At 37.6% G+C, this 23765-nt stretch overlaps 1 protein-coding gene across 9 annotated transcripts in view; it reads right to left on the reverse strand.

The window, feature by feature from the left end:
* Window positions 1–4311: 4311 nt before the first annotated feature.
* Window positions 4312–23765, reverse strand: part of TMEM182 (transmembrane protein 182) — a 31174-nt gene continuing 11720 nt past the window's right edge. For all 9 annotated transcript variants that reach the window (XM_083884928.1, XM_083884935.1, XM_083884934.1 and 6 more), the window contains 4 exons: window positions 23625–23724; window positions 22131–22229; window positions 12935–13072; window positions 4312–5402 (listed from right to left, as the gene is read on the reverse strand). In XM_083884928.1, the coding sequence (XP_083741054.1) occupies window positions 5179–5402; window positions 12935–13072; window positions 22131–22229; window positions 23625–23724 (561 nt within the window). In that variant the 3' untranslated portion in view covers window positions 4312–5178. The remainder of the gene's footprint in view (window positions 5403–12934; window positions 13073–22130; window positions 22230–23624; window positions 23725–23765) is intronic.

The raw sequence follows: 23765 nt of genomic DNA on the forward strand, positions 1-23765 counted from the left end.
TCTCATAAAAATATCCTCTCCTGCTACAAAATCTCACCCTGAACTGAATATGGGAAGACAAAATTAGTCCTTTTCAAGATAGAATCATCAAAGATCAATGACCATCAAAGAGCTTTACTTGGAGGAATAAAGGAAGAGGCCAAATTTCAAGATAACACAGACAGTGAGACTGGAGTGCTTGAAGCTGCTGGAATTTTTTTAAGTCATTCACAAATACTATATCTACCCTTGACAGGTCATTTCATTCTATTTAGCACTTTTTATTCTCTGTGGTTTATAAGCTCTTAAGCAAATGTAAGAGGGAGGAAAAGCTAACGTGTCTGATAATACACTATATCAGGCTGACAACCTAGCTGAATTTCCCCTGTGGTGCTAGCAAAATGCTGTTCCAAAAAGTAATAATGCATTAAAAAAAGGAAAAAAAGAGAGAAAGAAAAGGGGGGGAAAGGATCATAGAGATCATGCCGTCACATTTAATTTCAGAGAACAAAACCTGAAGCTGATTTCTCTTTAGATCAGTTGTATACCAGTTGGAACATGGGTGCCTAGCACTGCGACAGAGTAATATGATCTGAGCTTTAAATAGCTGCCAAATAACCATGTGGTGGCTGGCAGCATTAAACGTGTTGCAACGAGAATGATCTGTTTCAAAGTAAAGCCACATAACAGAGGATTAGTCAATCTGATGTGGTATAGAAGAGGAGGGGGGAACGTTTTTCATTATCCTTCTGGGTTTCTTTCTGGTTTAAATGTGTTTCCAACTCAAAGATGCATTAATTTAAGGTCTTTCTCTCAACTGGTTTAAAACCTGAACCATGTCCAGGTCATTTCAGATAACATTTCCTATGTCACTCGGGTACAAGGTGGGGAGTAACAGTGTGACAAATGTGAAGTAACACCACAGAGACTGTTCCCTTGATTTAACCTAGTACAGAGTGGCTGCCTCTCAGTGTGAAAGGCACCTTTCCCTGTGCAAAGCCGCTCTCCACCTCCCACCCCGCTACCATTCCCCCACCTCCCTAGTTTGTACCAAATGCATCCTTGCCAGATTTCAGGAACAGATAAGGAACAGAACTACAACAAGTAACATGGGGTGATTTGTACTCCAAGCCCTCTCCTTATCCTCGCAGCAAAATGTGGAGACTTGCAGCACTCTATGAGACCCTTCTGGGCTCTTTGGAACATAGGGGGAAATCAGGTGGAATTTGAAGATATCTAATATAGGAGTTGCTGCCAGCCCTCTGTTGTTTCTTACCTTCAAGTCAAATGGCTCTCCTGACCACTATTGTAAATATGTCTCCTGGGTAAAGAAGGCACATAAGGACTGAAAAGACAGACCAGTTTTGGTCTTAAACTGGTAATGTGAGTGAGAGACATGGAGGGGAAAGTGGTGCTGTACGTACTCGCGATTCTTCAGCCCTTCTGTCACTCTTGATTATAGATGACTGACTTCTGTTTTCAATTTCAGTGTCTCCACCAACTTCAGCTGAATCAGTTCAGACTTACTGTAAGTTAACAGCAGAATTTCATGTGAACATGCCTTATCTAGCCTTCACTGCCTGGGAATCACTGCCAAGAGGACAAATAGGAACTGGAGACCCAGAGAGCCAGCTGCTGCATCAGAAGGTAAATAGCTCATTTAAGATGTTCAATATGACTTCTTAAAAGATAATAAGCACAACATATTTCACAACCAGGATAAGAATGAAGACAACAATAGATACTACTTACAACTGTCCTACTAGCAGTTTACTAGCACACTACAGAGCATAGTCTCAGCGGCAGCAGGTAGGCACCCTGCAGAGAAATAAAGCAGGCCTCTTTTTTGCATTTCCTCAGAGGAGAACACTGTTTTACCTCACTAATGTAAATGCCAATAAACAGACACAAATTTCATGAAGGTCAGCTCCAGTGAAACCTACAGCAGCCATCCAAATGAATGAAAAGAATAAACTGGGGGAAATCCTTTTCTGACTGGTGTCTGCAGCTGCCTTTGCCACATTGCGTTGGTGCATCCCCCAGGGATCAACAACAGCTGTATAGAGGGCTGGCAGATGGCATCAACAGAGAGACACTCACCTGCCTTTTTCTCCCTCCTTTCTCACCTCCTTCTCCTCCTTTCCACACTGCCTCATTTGTGGGCAGTCTCAGTCCTTGCCATGTTTGCACTGGACAAATGGATGATTTACAGATTGAAAGTAAAAAGAAAATGCTTTTTATTTACTCTTCTTCCTCACTCTTCCAAACACAGTTCTTAAAATATAAATCTCTTTTCTTCCAATATGATCACAGGCTATTAAGCCAGCTAGGAAATTATTAAGGGAAAAAAACCCCAACCAAACTCTCAAACTCCTATGGATTTGTGAGGAACACAGTTCTTTGACCAATTTCACAGAATATTTTGATTAGCATGTTTAATCCTCTTTACAATATTTTATTCAGCTCTCATGAAAATCCCTGCATCCCTGCCAAGGATTTTCTAGACAAAAGCATATCTGGAAGAATGCCACAAAACAAGTCTCCTTAGCTGGCCTGTCTTCCCCAAGTTCTTACAAACCCATTCCCCCGCATATAGCTCTTTAATGAAATCAGAAGAACAAGAGTTTAACTATGTTTTTAGGCAATATGCATCCAGAAATGCCTCCCCACCACCCTTAACACCATTCCTTGGTCTGCAGGAACTTCTTATTGCATATCACATGCTTACCTACATACAATTTTTGGAGGGAGCAAACAACCCCCACCATTTCAGAAAGAACCTGACTTTCAGTTCTGCCACTAAGAGGGAATCCAATTAATGCAAATCAATAAAGCTACAGACTGCTGCCAAAGTATGAGTTTGAGTGAAAAATTTATGAGGACTCAAGAAATTTCTACTGGAAATTTCAACTGGTGTTGGAAAGGCTCCCAGATATTTCCAAGGGAATCCTCAGAAACACCTTGGATCTCAACAGCCATTACATCCACAGTCTGACCCAAAGGGTTGCCTCCAAGAGAGGATGTCTTGCACACAAAAGTGTAACTAATTTAGCTGCATAATGGAGAGAGTTCTGAAGATGCATATGGGCTGAATTAAGGGCGCCACGGGAGCCTTTGGCTCAATCCTTGCAGAGTTTATTAGTTGCTGCTGCACACATGGTTGGTTGGGTTTGCTGGAAGAGGTCCAACTCTGAGGCACCTCTCAATTCCTCCAGCTTCCAAAAGCTGCAAGAAAGTGGCTCAGGCATATTTCCCTCTTTAGGCTCTTGTGGAGAAGGACGCTCCCCTGCAGAGAAGCAGAGAGGGTTTGGGAGGGGGTACCTAGTCAATAACTCTTGAATATTGAGTTTACCTTCACAATTACCTGTGAGTGTCCTAGACTGTAAAGAGGGCAAATACCAACAGAATGTATTATTTGAGAAACAGTATGTGATTGTGTAATTAAGGGCAGGAATATAATACCATATGCACAACAAGCAGGGTAAATTTCAGCATTTCCTGACTAACCAACAGCATTATGGTGTAACCCTAATGTTCTCCGGATGGCTATCATTTATGTGAGGTTCATGTATATGCTTATGAATATTTGGTTAAAATTCACCCATCATACTCTCTGACATAGTAATTAAAAACACCATGTTATTTGCCAACAAAAATATTTTTGTGAATTGGTAATTATTCTAAACCCCCCGAGTCCCAGCTTCCCTACCTCCCACTCTTGTTGTCTTCCTGTTCTATAATGTATAACACTAATCTTGATGAGAGAAAAATAAATAAGTAGCAGGAAAGGCTGGAAAGCTTCCAATCACAAAACCTCCCAAAATGGAAGTAACATCCAATCTGGCCCACCACATCTTCTCTGTGGGCATTCCTTTCCTGCCTTTTAGCAATGCTTTCAGTATTCATAACAGCTGTGGAATTAAGCATTATGAACAAGAACAAACCGACATGCAGCCTTTACTTTTCCCCATCAGCCCCAAACTATTCTGCATTGAGTTACAAAGTGAAAACCAGCACACTCTCAGATGGATGTAATTTCTATTTGGGCCCAATGCCAGGTGAAGTTTTCCCATTGTTAAAACTCAACCCCATCTTTTCCATACCATGCATACAGTCTCATCCTTACCCCATCTTCCACAAAGATGTACACGCACACACATGGAACCAGCCACTCCTACAATGCAGAACCAAATCCATCTCCCTTGCTGTCTTTGCTAGGCTCGTTGCTTTCCCTAGCAAGCCTAGTAGGCAAGTTGGATTTGGTCTATAATGCAGGTTTTTAATACGTGGGAAAATGAAGGCTGCATAAGACACATATTTTCATGTCCTAGATATTGTCTTGATATAAATCTTTTTTAATAAAAAATTGATTTTACACAACCATGAAAATACTTGTTAGAGGAGCCAATTGTTCCGCTGAAAAATAAAAGGGTTAAAACTTAATTAAAATATTAATGCTATAACTTAAAATACAATTTTGGCATAACTTTAGATAGTGATTGTACTATGGCATTTTGGGTTACAGAATCATGCAACACATGGATTTCAGAATACAGAAGTATACAGCTTTCAAATGCATACAGAGAACAGAAATGGGTAATAAAACAGTTAAGCTTTTACACATTCATGGCAATTGTCTTCTCTCTCGTCCTCTTCCTATGGATGCTGCATGAACAACTGCACTCTATTTTTATAAAGTGCAGACTGTTTGCTGCCATTAAAGCTAAGGCAAGTAGAGGAAAACAGGAGAGGGGGTAGATTGAATTACTGTGTTTGAATGTTTGCCTTCTCCTCTACCTTGTGCCATTCTCTACAAACGGAAGTACAGTATAAAAGCTAAAAGATAAATGTATAAAATGCTGGTTTGAGCCAATTCATGTTCATGTTTTACTTGCAGAAAATTTTGTCTTCTTCTGGTTGTTATCCAACAAAAATGCTGCTAATAGTACAATGTGAAAAACCACAAGTGTACTTTCTAAAGAATTAAAAAGAACTAGTTGGGACTAAAGATGGTTCTTCCTGTATTGAGTTTTGTGTCCTTTACCCTTAAACAAGTAACAGAAGAAATTCCAAAAGTCTGCCTGCACACTTAGGATTGCCATAATTGTAATAATTTACAAAATTTTGCTCCAGTTTACATTTGTCATTTCAAACTTGAAGTTTCACAAGCATTGGTGTATTCCCTTCAGCTGCATCTGACTAGTCTGAGTGTAAATAAATGGCACGCCCTACCAACAAGAACAGCATTCCTGCTAATAAAGCAAAAAATACTCCTATAGGAGCCAACATAAATGACCAGCCATAACGTACATAGACAGCAAAGTCTGGGCAATCCATTTTTTTCATGTTTGTGTAGTTTTCCAGATCAGCCATGGCCTGGACCCAGATGACATACATCACGACTACCAGCGAAAACAAGACACCTGGAAAAGAAACACCAAGTTTTAACAACAGAGTGTGAGACAGATGCTGGGTGCATTTACTGTATTACCTAAAAATCCATCAATGCTTGAGGTTCTGTCTGCATGGCACAGTCAGCTACCACTGGATAATTTTTCACTTTGGCTTCCTCTAACTAGCATTACCTCCACCTGGCTCCTTGCATTGAAAGGCATACTCCCATGACAAAGGAGATAACTGGTTTTGGTAGGCAGACTTTAATGACAAAATTCATGCAGGTATTTACTGTTTTGAATGAAAGGAAGGAAGGGGAATAGAATGGGACAATTTGGAAAAAGAAGTACTTTTGCTTCCCAAACTCTGGCATTGTTTTTTATCAGAGATTGTTTTTATGAGATATAGAAAGGAATGAGAAATCTTTCCATTATCTTCACCTCTCTGCATTTTCTTCTTTATTCTTATGAAAAAGGCTGTATTTGGAACACAAAACTTCAGAGTATTCTACTTAAATATTTTGCATAAAAATTCAAATATATTTAATTCAAAATCATCCATATTTAGGAAAAAAGCTCTTAATAGAGGAACAAAACCAAACAATCATTAAATAAAAACTATGAAAAATAATATTAGTAATAACCTCAAATTGAATACAACAGTTTCCTGAAATTAATCCACCATATAATTCACAGCCTTTTCCCAACCACTCCTCTGAAAGGCCTTTGAATTGATTATACATGATAGTAATAGGAGCACATGTCCTTACAAACTTTGATAATCTCCTTGTTACTATACACCAGAAGAAGATATAAGAAGAAAGTGCTTTCCAAAGTATCAGTTGCATTCCTAATATTTCATTTCACTTTAGAGGAATGTGGACACTTGAGAAATGCAAGCCTGCAGAGCAGATGCTCCAGAAGAAGATTTGCTGGAGGACTGAGGGCACGAGCCTAAATTTTTTGCATGCTTCAGCCTGTACCCATTTGCTCCCTGAGCTCCAGCTGTCACAGCAGAGTTACAGCAGTAGGACCATCTATTCCAACATTAAAATATTTGAGGGACCCCATCACGTTTTTATCCCAGAATGTTTAGGTGCCTCATTAAAACACAACTCAGTGCACAGTCCTGGGAACTTCACTGCCAAACTCGAGGCTACAGGCTGTAAGCTCAGGGCTCAATCCTTATAAATACTGTTTTGAAGACCAACAAAAAAAGGGCTGAAGTACTTAACCTGAGGCATAATCAAAACATTCCCAAAGGATCTGCAATTTCTAGGAGGCTGAAATAATAGTAGAAAAATTAAATAAAGAAGGAGGCAGATACATTTCATATCCATGAAATACACTTCCAGGATTACATTTTTTGCTAAGGTTCAAATTCCTAACAAAGTTTGAAAAAACCCAACACTCAACTCTAAGAGGCATAAATTTGATTTAAAAAGTATTTTACCTAAGTAAAACTCAATTTTGATGGAATTTAGTAGTGTGCTTGTATTAAACATAAAACCACTGAAACAATCAGAGAGAAGAATTGCCTTAGGGCCAGACATGAAGAATGAGAATTTAAATTGAAGATTCTTCAAATATAATTCAAATTGAGCAGAATATTCTTAGAAAAGAACATCTAATGATAACAGATAATGTAGGCAACACAGGAAAATCAGAACAAAACAGAACTAGTAACTTTTGATTTAAAAAGTAGAAAGATTCAGGAACAAATTCATAAATGGAGCTATTAGATATATGGATTTTGTCCAAGGTTTCAAAACTTGAACAAAAAATTATAGCCCTAAGATTTGGAAAGATACATTAATAATTGGACAAAATCCATAAAGACATTATAATTTACTTCTTCAACTGGCTGTGCCTACACATTTTCAAACTAGTCCTCTATTTAACCTCTACATTGTGGAAAACTTAATCCAAAACAATAATAATTACATAAAGTATATTCCCTTACTATAGCAGTAGGTAAATATAACCAGGCATTGCACATCTGGAAAGCCCTCTGGCATCCTGGGTAGAAGCAAAGTTATGTAGAGCAGTTAGTCAAAGACATCTGTCATTAAAACAAAACTGCATCAAAGGTGCCTTAATCTAGAAATGGGCATCTCTTGCTTTTCAGGAACTCTGAAGAAGCACCTAGGTAGTTAAACTACAGTCAGTATCATGTAGGTGCAAAATAGCAAGCCAGTGGTGCCAGTGGTAAAACAACTGGTATCATCCATCGGGTGTGATTTCACAGCAAGCTGTTACACCTGTGAGTGGCAAATTGTCAGGTATGAAATTTGCAGAAGAAATGTACGTCAAGTAGAGATAAATGTCCTTCCTTAAAAAGAAAGAAAGGAAGAGTATGTAAACCCTCAGTTAATTAAGGAGTATTTAAGAGTTCTCATCACCTGCTAATGGAGACTAATTAATAGGTGTATTACTTAGCACATTCAAAAAATATCTCGAACAATAGAATCAGACTAAGTAAAAACTGACCATGTCCTATTGCCTCCATCAGTATTTCATTCATTAGCACTCCTTTTGTCTAATTTTCACAGAGTTATGATTTCATGGGAGTTAACCACTTAGAGAGTTTACTGAATGTATATTTATCCTGAGAAATCTGCTCCTGCAGTCCTGCACTGACAATCTATTGTGAATGTTGTGAACTCTTAAAGGCAAGCTCGAAGACAAAATTACTGATTGAAAAAATCCACAATTTCTTGAAGCAAATATTTTTAGGAACAGTGTGTGCTGTGATATATTTCTATATTTTTGGCATTTAGACCTTTTTCATAGAGTGCAGGCATCCTTTTCCCTTTGCCTTTTAGTGAATAAAAAATAGAGCAGCAGTTGCATGAGTCAGTAATGATGGGGGAAATTATTCCTAGAACATGAAATATGTCTGAGAGAGATTAAGACAAATAAATACTTTCCTCCTGCTCCTTTTTCTTTCTTTTTTTTCATTTTGCTTTTTTTTTAATAAACACACATGTTTGAAACACAGCTCTGTCCAGTGTGATAAGACACGGACTTCTCTGAGGTCACTCTTTTCTGTCTTTCACATTCATTCTTTTGAATTTCTTTCAAACAAATACTTGCATATTGTAGAGGAGAAAGAATACAGAACCTTTAGAAATGTCTGTGAATTCAAGAAGCAGTTTGCTGGCCTTTAGTACTGATTCTTCCCACGTAGAAATGCCTTTCACTTGTCAATGGTGAATGGCTGTTTATGGCATGAATCTTTTACTATGCAGACGTGAAGACAACAGGTGCTGGAAAGAATGACGTGAGCTTTTTACTTATGCCTGAAAGTTTAGAACTCTTTATCTCACTTAAAGAAAACTTCTATGTGTGTGTGTGTGTGAATAGTTTTTTTTATTAAATGCATTTTTCTGTTCTTGTCCTTATTTCAGATTCTACCACCTATCTTGGCCTCTTGTGACTTTTATTTAAAAATAATGGTTGTCATTCTCTGCTGAAGTACATGCAGAGGATCCCATGCAAAAGTTATGGGAGTAGCTATATGTCTCTGAAAACAGATTTTTGTCCTCATCTAGGATCTCAAATTAAAGTGCCATCTCCTGTCACTCTTTTGGCAGGAAGCAGCAGTCATACTTCTAATCTTGCTTCCTCACCAGGGTGTGATTCTGTATTGCTCTGTAGACATCCTGGTATATTGCTTATTGATATCAGTACAAGAGGACAGTTTTCACCACCCCCAGGCAGAAAGAGGCACAAGGTAATAATGGACTTTATTGAAGGCTGCTCTACAAGATCATTTTATGGCAGCTTTCTCTTCTTTTCCTAAGACCTTTGAAGCAACTGTAAGACTTCTTACAGTTTTCAGTACTGTAGCTGCTCTTGGAACATCCTCTGATGTTGCAGACATGAAGATAAGGCTGCAAAGGCAGCACTCAAGTCACTGACTGTAGTATCATTGAACTTTTCCTCACAGGTATTGCAGGTGTAGTTTCACTTGTGGCCTCAGGTGGTTAAGGTTACAGAGTTTTGCTACTCCCAATTAAGGAAAAAAGGGTCAAGAAAATGAGAGATGCTGTTAATTGTAGCTATATTGGCCGTGGAATGGCAAAGTTTAATATCCCAAGAGGAATACAAAAGATAAGACCCAGAATTTTAGAGAACACACTTCAATCTGTGAAGAGAACTGGTAGGAAGATCCCAAGAGAGGCTGCCTTAAAGGGCAAAGGGACCCAGAAGAATCTGGTGTTGCTCATAGACAATTTCCCTAAAGTACAAGAATAGTTACTCTTTATGTGTACAAGAATTCAAACAGGTCTGGCAAAAATTAAAATTAACCTCATATAGGGCTGCATTAGCAAGAACACAGTCATCAGATTTGAAAATACTACTATCACCCTTTATTCAACACTGTGATATCATATGTGGTAAGCTAGGTCCAGTTTGAGGTCTCCCTGTGAAACAGAGATACTGATAAACTGAGGTGATGACCACCAAAATGATTAGGAGAATGGGAAACAAGTAGAGGATGAGTGAGCTGGGGAATTTTAGTCTAGAGAAGAATCCAGTCTTCATTTTTCTAAATGGAGTTATAGAAAAGATGGGGATAGACTTTTCAGAGACAGACTTGACAGGATGAGATGTAATAGTTGCAAACTGCATCAAGGGCAATATCAGGTGAAAACAAGGAAAAAAGAAAATATTTCTCACAATGAAGTTGGTCAAACTGGGGCAAGCACCCAAAGATGCTGTGGAACATCAGTTACTGGAGATTTTTACAACTTGATTGGATAAGGCTCTGAGCTGCCGGATCTTAGTTTGAAGACAACCCTGCTCTAAGTGGGATGTCAGGCTTGGTTGCCACAAGAGATCCTTTTCAATGTAAATTTATTTCTGTCACTCTGTTTAGGCTTCTTGAATGGGTCCCTACAAAAGACAAGTCTATCTGCCTGATCACAGAGAAGGAAGGTGAGGTATCCATCTGAGTGTTTCTTACTGTTGACAATGGAAATTTAAGCAGTTGGTTCATACAAAACAGCTTTCAGATGGCTAAACAGTTGGCATGAATCTCATTCTCAACAGTATCTTCAGCTACTTCCTGAGCCCTAAGACATCACAGCAGATCATGCTACAAGCTGTACTCTTCAGTTGAGGGAGAGCTTTTATCTGCTGCTAATTTGTAAGTTAAGGTTGTGGAAGGAAATAGATACTTATGTCCAATAACAGGTATTAAAATTATTTCATCTAACTTTTTTTTAAGACATGTAAGAAGGAAAATTACTGATCTCCCTATCTTCTTCCTAACTTCCAAAGAAGAGTCATCTTGCCTAACTTCCTTCTCAGAAGACTACTGTCTATAGTACAACACATACTTGAATTTTGTGGTAAGACAGCATCCAGGCTCTTTCAAAACAATGTGCATAATTCCTTTCTTTTTCCTCGAAACAACCTGCCAGTCTCTGTCTTAGAAGAACTCTAACTTCACCAAATCTAAGTCACATTAATCGAAGTCCCATTACATCTTTTCATTTTCCCATTAGGTCTGTGCTTAAGTAGATGCACACTGGCTGCATCCTGATCACATGTTTGAGAAGAGATAAATATGCACCACTTCTCATCACTCTCCCCTTCCACGCCCTGTTTTGATTTGGCAGGCAGTAAATGAACAGGCTCTCTAGTCCTGAAGGAGATGGGCAGAGAAAGGGATCAGGGCAGCAAGGACACAGTAAAGCACAACATCCTCTTCTGCATCAGGTTCTATCTTATCTTTCTCTGTCTTGAGCAAGCTGAATGGATCCTATTTTCTCCTGCCACCACTACTTTTTGACACATTATAGCAGGATTTTGCTAAAGACCTTTGCTTTTCAACAACAGTAATGGTAATAGTAAAAAAAAAAATACATTTTTTTCTAAACTCCCTGATTGAGAACAGTCCTGAAGTTGAAACATGCTACATACAGAGAGAGTAAAAAAATCAGAATTTCCCTTGAAGAACTTTGGCTCTATAGGGACAAAGGGTGAAAGGGGCAAAGACACAGACCCAAGGTCACACACTAGGATAATAAAGCTCACTTAACTTCACATACCTAAAGAAATAGTCTCTCTAGATTCTCCTAGTAAAGGAAAGAGAGGTGTAGGGTTCCTCTACAGTACATTCATCTGATCCAATTAGGCCCCTCTTTCAGTATGAAATGAGTCCCCAGCTGGGGGAACTTCTTACATACCTACTGTTTTTACTGCCAATGAATGTATTGCCTCTTGCAGGCCTCCTAGGGAAGCCAAGGGAGGCTAGCACAGGCTTAAGGATCAAACTTTCCCCTACCTAAATGAGGGCAGATGAACTGACCCAGAGTGGAGAACACAAGCATCGCATTGCACCTCTGCCCGTCAGTTCCACATCTTTCAAGTGCCCTTTTCTTCTCAAACAGCTTCAGCTACTTTCTACTGACAGCTAAGGTTTTTCATGCATTACAAATGCAGAAAAAGAGCAAGACTCACATGGGCTCTTGCCCTGCAAATTAGTGACAAGAAGCATTGAAATATCTTAGAATCTCCGTCAGCCTATGAATATTTTTTGTATGTCTTTTAAAAGTGGAGGAATAATTCTCGAGAGATAAAATGTAAGTATGCAGGATTTTCTTCAACTAAAATATTATAAAATACTTCCCACACTTCACTGAGAGTCCTTTAGAAGAGCATAATGATCACTAGCTGCGTATGAAGAGCTTAGAGGTGCAGCGGGTAAGCAAGGTCAGGGGGTCAGTATGAGAAGCAAAAAGAGAGCCCAGGCCTTGTGGTCCTGACACAGGTGGCTCTGCCCTGTAACACAATATGTTCTCACAGGGCTGCCTCTCACTAGGCTTTAAACCAAGGAGAGCAGCAAGGGAGCACATACTATCATTTACATCCTATATAACTATATCTATCACACCGGTGTGACACCTTCACAGACTTTTCAAGGTTAAGCAAACAGTGTGCCAGTGCGCTGTCCGTATCAGCTGAATCCTGGGAGGGCATATCCTCCACCGTACGTGTGGGTTATGAGGAAGGAGGGAATTCAGTTATTTGTTATCTTTCATTCACAGAGGTTTAGTGCTCCTACTTACTCATAGATGACAACTATTTTTTTTTATTCCTATCGCATACAAAGCATTTTCCTGAATTGGTCATGTAAATGTGTTCTGTCTCCCAACTTCTTCAGAGTCCACTGTAATCATCTTTTGCCTCGCTGATAAAGGACAAAACCCTCTCCTTAGCTAAAGCCCTTGAGAATCCTATAAAACAACATCCTTAAATATGTATTCTTTTTCCTGTTAAAAAAAGGAGATTGAAACTGCAGTGTAATTCCATGATTTGTCCTGAATGTGGGGGGTTTTTTAACCTTAACCCAAAAACAGCTTTTATAATAGCTTCATGACTAAATAACTGTGTAAAGAATTGTCTCCAGGACAGGCACTCCACAAGCCAACTGATAGAAGCATATGCTTTCTCTTTAACCATGATTGATACAATTTTTCATTAAAGAAAATGGAAGAAATAACTTAAACTTTCTGCTCTATAATTGATTGAGCAAACAGTATACCCACCAGCAATGATGAAAACACCTCCTCCTGCTTTGTATAGAACGTGACTGGCAAAAGGAGCTGCACAGATGATGAGGAAACTAGCTGCCACAACAGTGAGCACTCCCAGGAGCATAAGAACTGTCCAGAAACCTCGATAAACTGAAGAAAAGGAAGAAGGAAGAAAAAGAATACAATGTTTTTTAGAACTTATCCAAGCTGGCTAACAAAGATTTTCCTTTCCCCTTCTCCTATCACTTGCCTTATTAACAAATGAAATATTAATTATATTTTGCATATACATTATATATCATAGGTATAAAATAGGTTTGATTACTAGTCCTTACCTGGTGATCATGGAAAAAAGCATATAAGTTATTGTGAATGAAATCCATCTGCTGAATATTTAACAGTACCTTGTAAGATAGCAATCTGACCAAACTGACACTCTTTAGAAGATTGTACAGCAAAGCTATAGCAATGATTCTTTGAGATAAAGGATTGGATTGACAGATACAATTATTTTACCAAAATTGTGTGGAAGAAGCGGAGAGCGGCAGCATCTTGACACTCTTAGTGCCCAAACTATATGACCAATAACATTCTGTAAGTTCTCTACAATTTATGGCTGGATAATACTCCTTATATATAGCCATACTCAGCAGAAAGAAATTTAAGCTAGGAGCAGGAAGAAACTAAGAAAATGTAAACTGTATTTCTGAAAAACAGCTAAGTGTCTTAAACCAGCCTATTTCTGCTCTAAAGCTCTTTGTATTTTATTAAATGTAAAATGTGATGTTTCAGAAGCCCCTGTTAGGCAGTGCCAAGCAGTGCTGAATTAATGGATGCAGCTGGTGATAAATGAGCTGAGAGTTTTGTGACATACTCTGGCCAAAAGAGTCTTTCTAACAATTAGTTTTTAGCTGGTTAATTGCACATCCATTTAACAAAGTCATCATTTTACAAATGCTACAAGAGTGACATAAATTTCTCCCATGAATTTAAAAATTGGTACATTAACACAACCCATTAGTAAAATTATGAGTTGTAAAGATCTCCATCGTCAGATCTGAAAATCTTGAAGCACTGACAATTCAGTCAGTGAAAAACATTTCCACCCAACTGAGGGAAAGCATATAAGCCAGCTGGCAAGTCAGGAAAAGTGTATCACAAAAGAAACTGCCACTTATCATCTGACAGCACCTACTTACTGTTATGGAAAAACACAACCAAGCAACTATTATACTGGTTCATATCCTGAAAGATTCAAATTCATACAGCTTATTAGAGACAGCTATTCAGTAATAATTCAGGTTTGCTCTCATCTGAAATTTGAAGGTGCTCTAGGCATTAGCAGCTCGTGTTTCCTATTAATGTATTCCAAAATCTACGGTTTTTAACTTGACCAGCTTAACTCAAGTTAAAGTATACATCATCAGCCTTGTAAACGTATTAGCTAGATCACACTCGCCACATTACATTAGCCACACTTTTTAAATAACACCCTTTTTAATCCAGGCAAACATTCAGAGATATAATTTTCCACCACACTGATCAGCAGATTTGGGCATAAAAAGGACAAATGTGTCTGAAAGTACCTGGCAGAAGGGTTAAAATTGTGGTTTGGTTCATATCCAAGTCCCCATATAAACAAAAAATTATTGGAAAAGTAGGTAAGAAATAAGGCTATGGCTCAGCAAAGCAGTTAAATGTGTGTTTTGCTTTAAGTACTATACGTCTTATGGGATTTAGGCACCTGTTTAAAGTTAAACACATAGTTAAATGATTCACTTAATGCAAATGGACACTGAATAGAGACCTAAAAAGGTAAATCTCTCAAGTCCTTCAGTCTTGGGTTTCTGAAGCAATTTCATATTATTTTACTCATGGGGCTACTTTGATAAGCTTCATTGCAGTCTCCAAGTCCATGGGACATTACTTCCTTGTTTAAAGCCTAATACCACTAAATCAATCTATAACCACCCAACTCTTTTACATGGGTGGCCCAAGGTACTTCAAAGTCATACTACATAATAGGACACATTGGCCAAAATGGACCTTGAAAAAGCTTTTTTGTATATTATTATGGTTAGTCACCTAAGTCCTGGAGCAGTGTTTCCTTTTTCTGAATGGAGGAAGACATGAGGCTCTCCAGCATTACAAAACCAACATCGATTTTCATTATCTGCTCTTCATACAGGAAGCTTTAAAGCCTGCTTTTAGTGAAATTTCATGAGAAAAGCTTGATTTGATGCTCAAATATTCTTAGAAACGGAGCACAAAAGAAGTACAAATGTAACTGATGAAAATTTGTTTCAACCTCTCTGTAACTATACAAGAGAAAAGATGTTTCTCTGCTCCAACACTGTAACCATTTTATGCTTTATGTGTGAAATACTGGTTTCAGCCAGCTATCACCTGACAGAAGTTTTCATTCTATTTCTCCAAAACAGTCATTCACTCTAAAGAAACATGGATAAAGTCTGATTATCCTAATACCTGTTTATTAACCTTATTCAGTCATTAAACATCAATTGAAAAATAGAGGGCAATTGACAGCTGTAAGTCTGCTCACAAATCTGTGACTTTTCAAGCAAAATACTACCCCTTCTAATCTGCAAAGCAGAAAGTAATTTGGTTCATTTGTGGCACAGGTCTGAGGAAACATCTATGAGCACTTAGAGTTTTACTTTTGTAAAGGAATTAAAAAGCCATCGTTTTCCTGCAAAGATGGCTTCACTTATTTTTTAATCTCTCCATTTTTGCTTAGATCACATTTCCCATCTTCTCTGCCTAGATGGGCAAGATCAATTTCTACAGGGCTAGTCATTCAAAATTATAGCTCAGGCCTACTGCTGTCATTTAGCTTAGCTGTCATCTATAGATGAACACAAAAGAGCTGGCTGAAATTAAATCCTCCTAAGAACGAAATTACTCTTCAAGTCAAAGACTTTGCTTCTCTGAGGTTGAGACACACAATGATAGATAAAATGCAACAGAAGATTCAGCTTTTAATTACTCTGAATTACTGAAACCCATGAAAAGGGCTGACACTGTGTTCCAAACAGTCTGTTTCAAGAAACAATGGGTTGGTGAACCCATACAGAGTGTATCTATACAAAGAGTTAACAGAAGTTTGCACAATTTCACTTGTTTCACTGAGGTATTTCATAGGATAGCCCATGTTGTGGTCCAGATGACAAGGAGTACACTTGTCTCTTCCAGGTATTTCACAGACATGTTAGAGTTATCCACCTCAAACACATGCATTATTCAAGTGTTTCCTACAACAGAAGAAATAAAGTACAAGCAATATTGCAGAGTGCAAAGAAAACATATCTGTAGTGTTTCAAATCCTAGATACCATTGCTCTATGTTGCAAGAGTGCTAAACAGAAGGTTTTGCAACACATCTTGGTAAGCCGCCCCTTTGTTGAGTACAACATTTGCCTTGGAAATGGCAGGCAGACCTAAAATAAAAAAGACTAAGTGGAAAACAGGAGTACACACAATTGCACCATCAGGCCTATATGAGAACATTATATTCCTCCAAAATTGCACGACCTGTAGTTTTCCCTTGCTACTTGTTTTTCTCTCTAAAGATCCTAATTTAGGTCCCTCTAGAGACTTTTGCATTATTTGAAAACTAGAAGTATCTAAGTTTGTACAAGGGGCCAAATTTCAGAGAAATGGCTGAAACTTACCAAAAGCCTTCTTTTCTAATATAGTAGATCCCAGCTGATTACAAACTGAAGTTACAGATTCATATTTTAAGATGTTACTGATACATGATATGAAAGAGAATAAATAATATATTTGAAAAGTTACAGGGCTGTGTCACCTACAACACACACTTGTGTAGCAGTCATGGACACCTCTGGAGCTCCTTAATAGTTAGTCAGGAATAGCCTAGCTAATGTCACAAAGCAACAGCCTTCCATCATTGGAGATGTTAACATCAGCATCATGAAAACATACCAAGTATTTCACCGCCCTTGCTGACTTAGTGTTTTCAAAACACAGCCATCAGTCCATACAAGTACTGTGGTCTACTATAAAACCCCAGCCACTTAATCTTAATTTTAAAATCAATATGAATTATTAAGCGCTATAAGGATGAAAAGCCTTTTGACACATGTTAGTACAATGGTGCATAAAAATTTCCAGGGGTAGGCAAAATGACTTGGAAAAGTTTCCTTGAACTAGCATGGACAAGCTCACATCTGAAAGGGAACATTTCCTGTGATATCACAGTGGATTGTATTTTAGAATGTGTGGTTTTTGACCCCTCTATTCAATGTAAGAGATATTGAAATGCTTTTGACAAGAGTATTACCACACACAGTGCCAATACAGTGAAAGGCAAAGTGCCTGAACTGCTCTCAACCAGAAGTATCTTCTCTGCAGATAAACAACTGTAAATGACATCACCTATCTCAGCAGTAGCACAGGAAACACACCTGGCAACACAGTGAACCTTGTGAGATTTTTCTCAGCTTCATTCAGCACCCTTTACTATCCCTTAGTAATAACTTTTTTCAAAAATAACTTTAACAGTAAAACAAATACAATATTCATAAGATAGATACACTGCTTTTAAAAATGCTTCTTTCCTGCTGCTTGGGGGACAACACACTTATAAATTACTGTATTACAATCTCTCATGGGCAGTTATATGACTATTACATAAGAGCATTTTTTCCCCTAGAAATAGACTACTACTAACATTTCACTTGTACAGCTTCTATTTTCAGATTACATTGCTGATATTTTCCAGTTTACAATAGGTTAATTTCAACCCATTAACAAACCTGCCAATAAATTTGATCTCACCATTTTAGATTTAACAGTTGCTGAATCAGTTTTTTGCTTCAGTCCTATAAACATTGTGTATTATCCATTAGGCATTACTTCAAATACTGGCAATGTGCCCAGTGCTGGACAAAATAAGGTACCAATAGTCATGAAAAAAAAATACTAGCAGCTACAAATCAGAGTATTAAACCAATGTGCCAGTGCTGCCCCATTAAAATGCTTCCACTTCAGCTTCAAAAGGTGTTGAGGTGATTTACTATAGTTAGGAAACTATTGTTTATTTCCAAATTAAGTTCAAAAAAATCTCCTCAAAAATAAAAAGACTGAATTAGTGACTAAGTGTTAGATTTTTCACTTCTTTTTCTTAGGAATTATCTCACTATGGCAAATGGAACGATTTCCATGTGTAAAAACATTGCACATTTTTTAAAAACAGGCCTACTATTGTCCTATAGTAAAAGAACTTTAGGAAAGTGTGACAGCCCTTGAACATCAGTGTTAAGTAATCTAATGGCATAATATGCATGAATCTAGCTAGCAATTAATTAATATTAAAGTACTATACTATTATGTTTTCAGAATAACCTGATGGGGAAACTAATCTGTTTATAATTATGCAAATATATGTTCATTTTAAAATATATATGTTGCTGGTGTGGTGTTTCTATTGTATGGTCCAATTTTTTATTTTTTTTTATTCCTAGGTTTTAGTTTATTGCACTTATATATGTGAATCATCACAAAAATGAATCTGGTAGCAACACAATGAGATGCTAAGTCAACTTAAGAGTTGCACACTATAAAAGTTGTCACTCTAAACCTCTGTACATCATAGAAAGTCTCCTGAGTCAGGGTTCCCCTGAGTTAATTTAGAACCTGTTTCAGGTTAAGATAAATGGTATGGCCAACAAATTTCTTAAAAGTACATTAACCATAGATGATGGCTCACACAGCTTTTGATGATGCCTTACACTACAGCCAGGGGAAGCCCTCCCCACTCTGTAAAGACATTTAACAAAACCAATGAATGCACAAAAATATTATAACCATGATTAAAAGATATGGCAAACTGCTTTTTCAAAGCAGTGCTATTTAACCCTTTGAAACTGATCATGCATCTAACTGTAACAATTAGAAGATATCTGATACATTAAAGCATGCATTCAAACCTCCAATATAAGCACCCCCTATAGAGTTTTCTATCTTTACATTTCCATCTAAGGCTGTAGTCCGTGACACCAAGAGCTCATAGTCCAGGTTTGTATGTCAGAATGAACCAAGCCTTCAGTCTAAAGCTTTGTAAGGCACACTGAAACTAGAGTTCCTTGTCCTCAGTGCTTTAAGGTTTTTGGGAACTATAATACAAACCCAAAGCCAAGACACAAAAAGACATAAATAAACTATGAGAGGATAGGTGATCTTATTTTGAATTCTGGCCCAGAAAAGCTCTGAGCTGTTGTGGTGCATTTGAGATTTACCAAAGTCCTGCATGCTTTTGTTCCTTGTTTTGTAATGGTTTGTCCTTTATCCCCATGTTAAAACTCCTGTTGGTCTTTCCCTGGTTGTAGGTCCTGTCTGTCACCCTGCAACCCTGCCCAAAAGCCTGGAAAATTCTGGTGGGGCTGTGAGGTGATTTGGCAAGTTCTCAGTTCCCCTCCCTCTTTTATGTATAAGATTGTTCTATTAATTGTCCCCTGTTCTGGGTCACTCCCCTCCTTCCCTGAGATTGGTTACAGATTGTCCCCTGCTCTGTCCGGTACTTAAGCCGAAACCCAAGGGCCAAAACTCACTTCACACGTGGGCAGCCCTCTGGGTGGAATAAAGCCTAGTTGAAGCCCATGTGGGAGTCCTCCTTTCTTCTTCCATGCCGTTTGCCACGCTTGTCCCTGAGGTTCAGACCCACAAGATTGCAAAGGTACTAAGCTGTACTCCTGAATGCGGATTTGGTGATGAGCTAGCCAACACCCAGCTCCAAACCCCCGCACTGAGCCAAATTCCTACTAAAGCCAAAGGCGTTATGTCAACAGAGAACTTAGTCCAGATACTGTATTCAAAAAGCATCAGAGATTTCATGTTCCTCAGGTACCTTATCTTTGTCTGAGCTCTTCTAGCTGGATGGTGACACAGCACTCCAACAACAAACCACACTTGTGTCTCCACACAAGGGACTGCACAATGGGCTAAAGTTAAATTCAAATTCCTCTGATAAGATCCAAGAGTTTCTTAAGCCAAACACTCTGTGAAGAAGTCACATGCCTTTACTTGTTCAGAAACTAATAGTGCTCTGAACAGAAAGTTAGAGATTTTTAGAAAATGTGTTGTATACATGTTTAATTTTTCTAATGAAGTTTAAAGCTCTTTATTCAGCTGTTTATTTTTCTATGAAAGAACAAGTGAAGATGACAGAAAATTCTTATCTTATTATATCTTGTTAAAACAGAACTTGATGGACTCACTAAAAATGCATTGATAAATCTAGAGAGGAGATTTGGGCTTTTTATCATCCCCAAAGAGGAGTATGTCAAGAAAGCCATGAGCCATGAAAATGGTAATATTTTATCAAGAAACAGTAGCAGAACCAAAAAAGGGTACAATAACCTCAATGTTTTGGTAGTGCCCTTTTATTCCATGCTTAGCTGATGCAAAGCAATAGATGCAGACAACTGGATATACAAATCATAGATGCAATCTTGTTCTTCATGAAACCAAACTGGAGCCTTTTGCCACTGGCTTTATAGAGAACCACTTCCTGCACTGGGAATCAAGAAGAAGAGGATAACTTTGCAGCATTTCTTAATTTAGCAACTGCAGTTGAACCAAGATTTTTAAAACTTGTTTGCCAAATACCATGAGCAAGACTGTCAAACTAGACTAAAGGAGAAACAAGTTTTGAACTAACAGAAGAGATAATGACATAACCTTCTTCATAAAAAGTTGTGAAAGACTCTTGAACAATCATATCTGTTCTAGTAAATAACTCAGCTTGGATGCTGAAAATGAAATGTAGGCATAAAAAAACCCAAACCCTCTTCAGTTTTAATGAGCTCAAAAGCAATCCAACTGTATCTATTTATATAGCAGGAATGGCTCTGAATATACTCTACCTGGGCCAGCATCTACAGCACAGTTCTGCCTACTTTTAATCTCCTAATATGAAATATAGATAGGAAAATTATATTTGAGCAGTGGTTCTTTTGGCAAACATTAACTAAAATTAATTAAACTTTTGATGATATTCGTTCTCCTTTCCTTTTTCTTTGTTTGTCCACTTCTGTGTAATCATACAATATAATTTGAGGAACCTTTGTGAATGTATGAGTGAATGGTGGAATACAAACTCTGTCTAGGCTATTAGGAGCTGATGACTCTGTCGCTTTCAAATGGAAAGATAAACTGTTCTAGATGTGCTGTGAAGTTACAGATTATATCTCTGAATGGTGAGGTCTGAATTCTTCCTGGACAAACAATTCATAATTTCTAAAGATTAACAGAACCATTATAATTCTAGTTTATTTTCTTTTTTATGTCTGCAGCATAAAAATTGGATTCTAAAGGCACTTCAAGGTTAGCAAAAGCATAATTACAGCTTCAGGACAGGAAGGGATCACTTAAGTCGCTCAGCGAGCTCAAAGACGTAGCATGCACACATCACAGGTCATTTAAAAAGTAGGTCATACAAATAGGTATCGGAAGTTATTTACTTCAAATATGTTTGCATAAAGCTCTTAATCTGATGATGCACCTCATATTTTTAAGTAGTTTCTAAGTGTAGTAAAGACATAGCTGTTTAGACACTTTTCAAAGATAATCAATTTATGTTTATCTTTCACATTTATATAAATATATACTTTTATGTATATCTGTTACAGTACAAGAGTTTCTCAGTGAAGTATATCTCAGTCAGTTAAATAAACTTAGACAGCATCAAGGCTCTGCTCCTCCTTCCTCATAAAGTAAAAATGCAATACATTTCCATATGTGGTTATTTATTTAAAAAAAAAAAAAATCCAACCAAAACCAAAATCAGTTTTATTGAAATACATGACAAGAAGTACTTGTTTAATGCATTCAGCCTGAGGAAGATACTTACTATATTGGAGAAAAAAAGCACTAAAAACCGAAAAGTTTTTGGTTTGTTTTTTGGTTTTGCTTCCTCCCCCCCACCCACCCCCTGCCCCAGAAATTACCTCCACTCTGCCATCATGCTTAAAGCTAAGCATTTATCTATGTCCTTTGTTAAACAGTGGCTTAAATATATGGCATGTTGTAGAATTATGAGAAGTATGAAATACCAACATTCTGTTCATTAAACTGTCTGGAGTGATAAGGCTGTTTTATTTTGAAGCATCCAAATTGTTTTCTTGAAACTATAGGCATCGTATTCACTTGCACCAAACAATACTTACTGATTGCAGAGTCATAGGAGGTTGAGTTGTGCTCATCTCGGAGAAGAGGGAATGGAGACAGGTAAGCATGTGTACAATTCTTAGAAGGTGACTGGTTGGCTAAAAATGAAAGCAAGCTAAAGATTAATATTTTATTGCCTTAACAATATTGTGTGCCTATTCTTCAAATGGGCAAACTGAGCTTCATAGGTCAAGATTTCATGTCCTTTCCTAGGCAACAACTTAGAGTGAATTTGGTTTGGTAAGAGATACAAGCCTTGTTATACAAACAAGAATATTCCTTAAAGAGCAATACAGATTTGTACTCTGGGACAGTAAACGAGCCCTGCTGAAAGCACACTGCAATTTATATGTGATGCACATGTATGCCTTTTTATGCATATCTACCTTTCTCATTTGAGGGTTAATTATGTTCTCATTACATATGCAGGAAAAAAAAAAAAAAACAAACAAACAAAATCCAGGCAATTACTTTTTCTTTTGTGAAAGGACAACGAAAATATCAAGTATCTTCAGAAAGTTTCTACAATGTCCACAAATATGAGTCTAGTCTACGGAATGAATATCCTCCAGAAAAGGTAATTTTACCCTTTACATTAAATACTTCTAAAAATAACAACTTCTTCCTGACAAAAGCTGACTATAATTTAAACCCCATCTAAATTTCAGATTCCTGACCACATAATTTTCCAGATAAATAACAAGGGGAAATTAACTACAGTGAATATTACATTTTCCACCCAAGAAAAAGCAAAATATTCAGCAAAATATGGGCTATTGAAGTCAAACTTGTATGATGGCACCTGTTTTTCTCAAGGATTATGGAAATCTTGCAATAAGGTGAGGGAGCTCCCTATCTCAGAGAGAGTACCAAAGACTGGAGAAGAAGTTTTGCTTGAGTTCTTAATGGGAGATTTTGGTTGTAAAACACTACCTGATTTTGGAATTCTATCTATCTTAGAATCCTGGATGTAGTGAAAAAAAACAACGGGTCATCTGTGAGTGTAATAAAGGAACTCTTCTGGAGATGGTGTGTCCTACACCATTTTCACTGGGGAGTTGCCCATTCCCTTTTTAACCCACTTGTAGTCAGTTACAAACAGACAGAGAAAGTCTCCAAGCAAAAATTTGTGGACCAGGCTAACCACTGAGCTCTTTTTCACTTACTCAATAGAAATAAATCAACTGTTTAACAGTAAGTCGTAAAAGACTGTGTAGCTTAGAATGGACTCAGGTTAATAGGGCATCCATAACAATCACAGTGTAATCTGATAGCTAAACTTGCATCATTTTGTCCTGGGGTTTCCTATAGTACAAATAACAAAAGTGTGTGTCAAGAATTTATTTCAGGGTAGCTGAAGAACCTGATCCCCAAAGAAGCCATATGAAATCTAATGATTCATAAGATAGAAGAGAAAACAAAAAACACACCAAACCCCAACAACTTTGAGAACAAATTACTGCAGATAATGTAAAAGGTTAACAATTACTTACTATACCAAAAATTCCACATGCTGGCATTATTATCTCCTACATTTCCACTAAACCAGCACCTCCAGAAGAAACCTTCATGATGGAAAGTGGCCTTCTCTCCCTACAGAGGGAGGAAATAAAAACAAAAATAAAGCCATTATC

Source organism: Zosterops lateralis, assembly GCF_965231275.1.
Source record: "Zosterops lateralis genome assembly, chromosome: 2".
Classification (NCBI taxonomy): Eukaryota; Metazoa; Chordata; class Aves; order Passeriformes; family Zosteropidae; genus Zosterops; species Zosterops lateralis.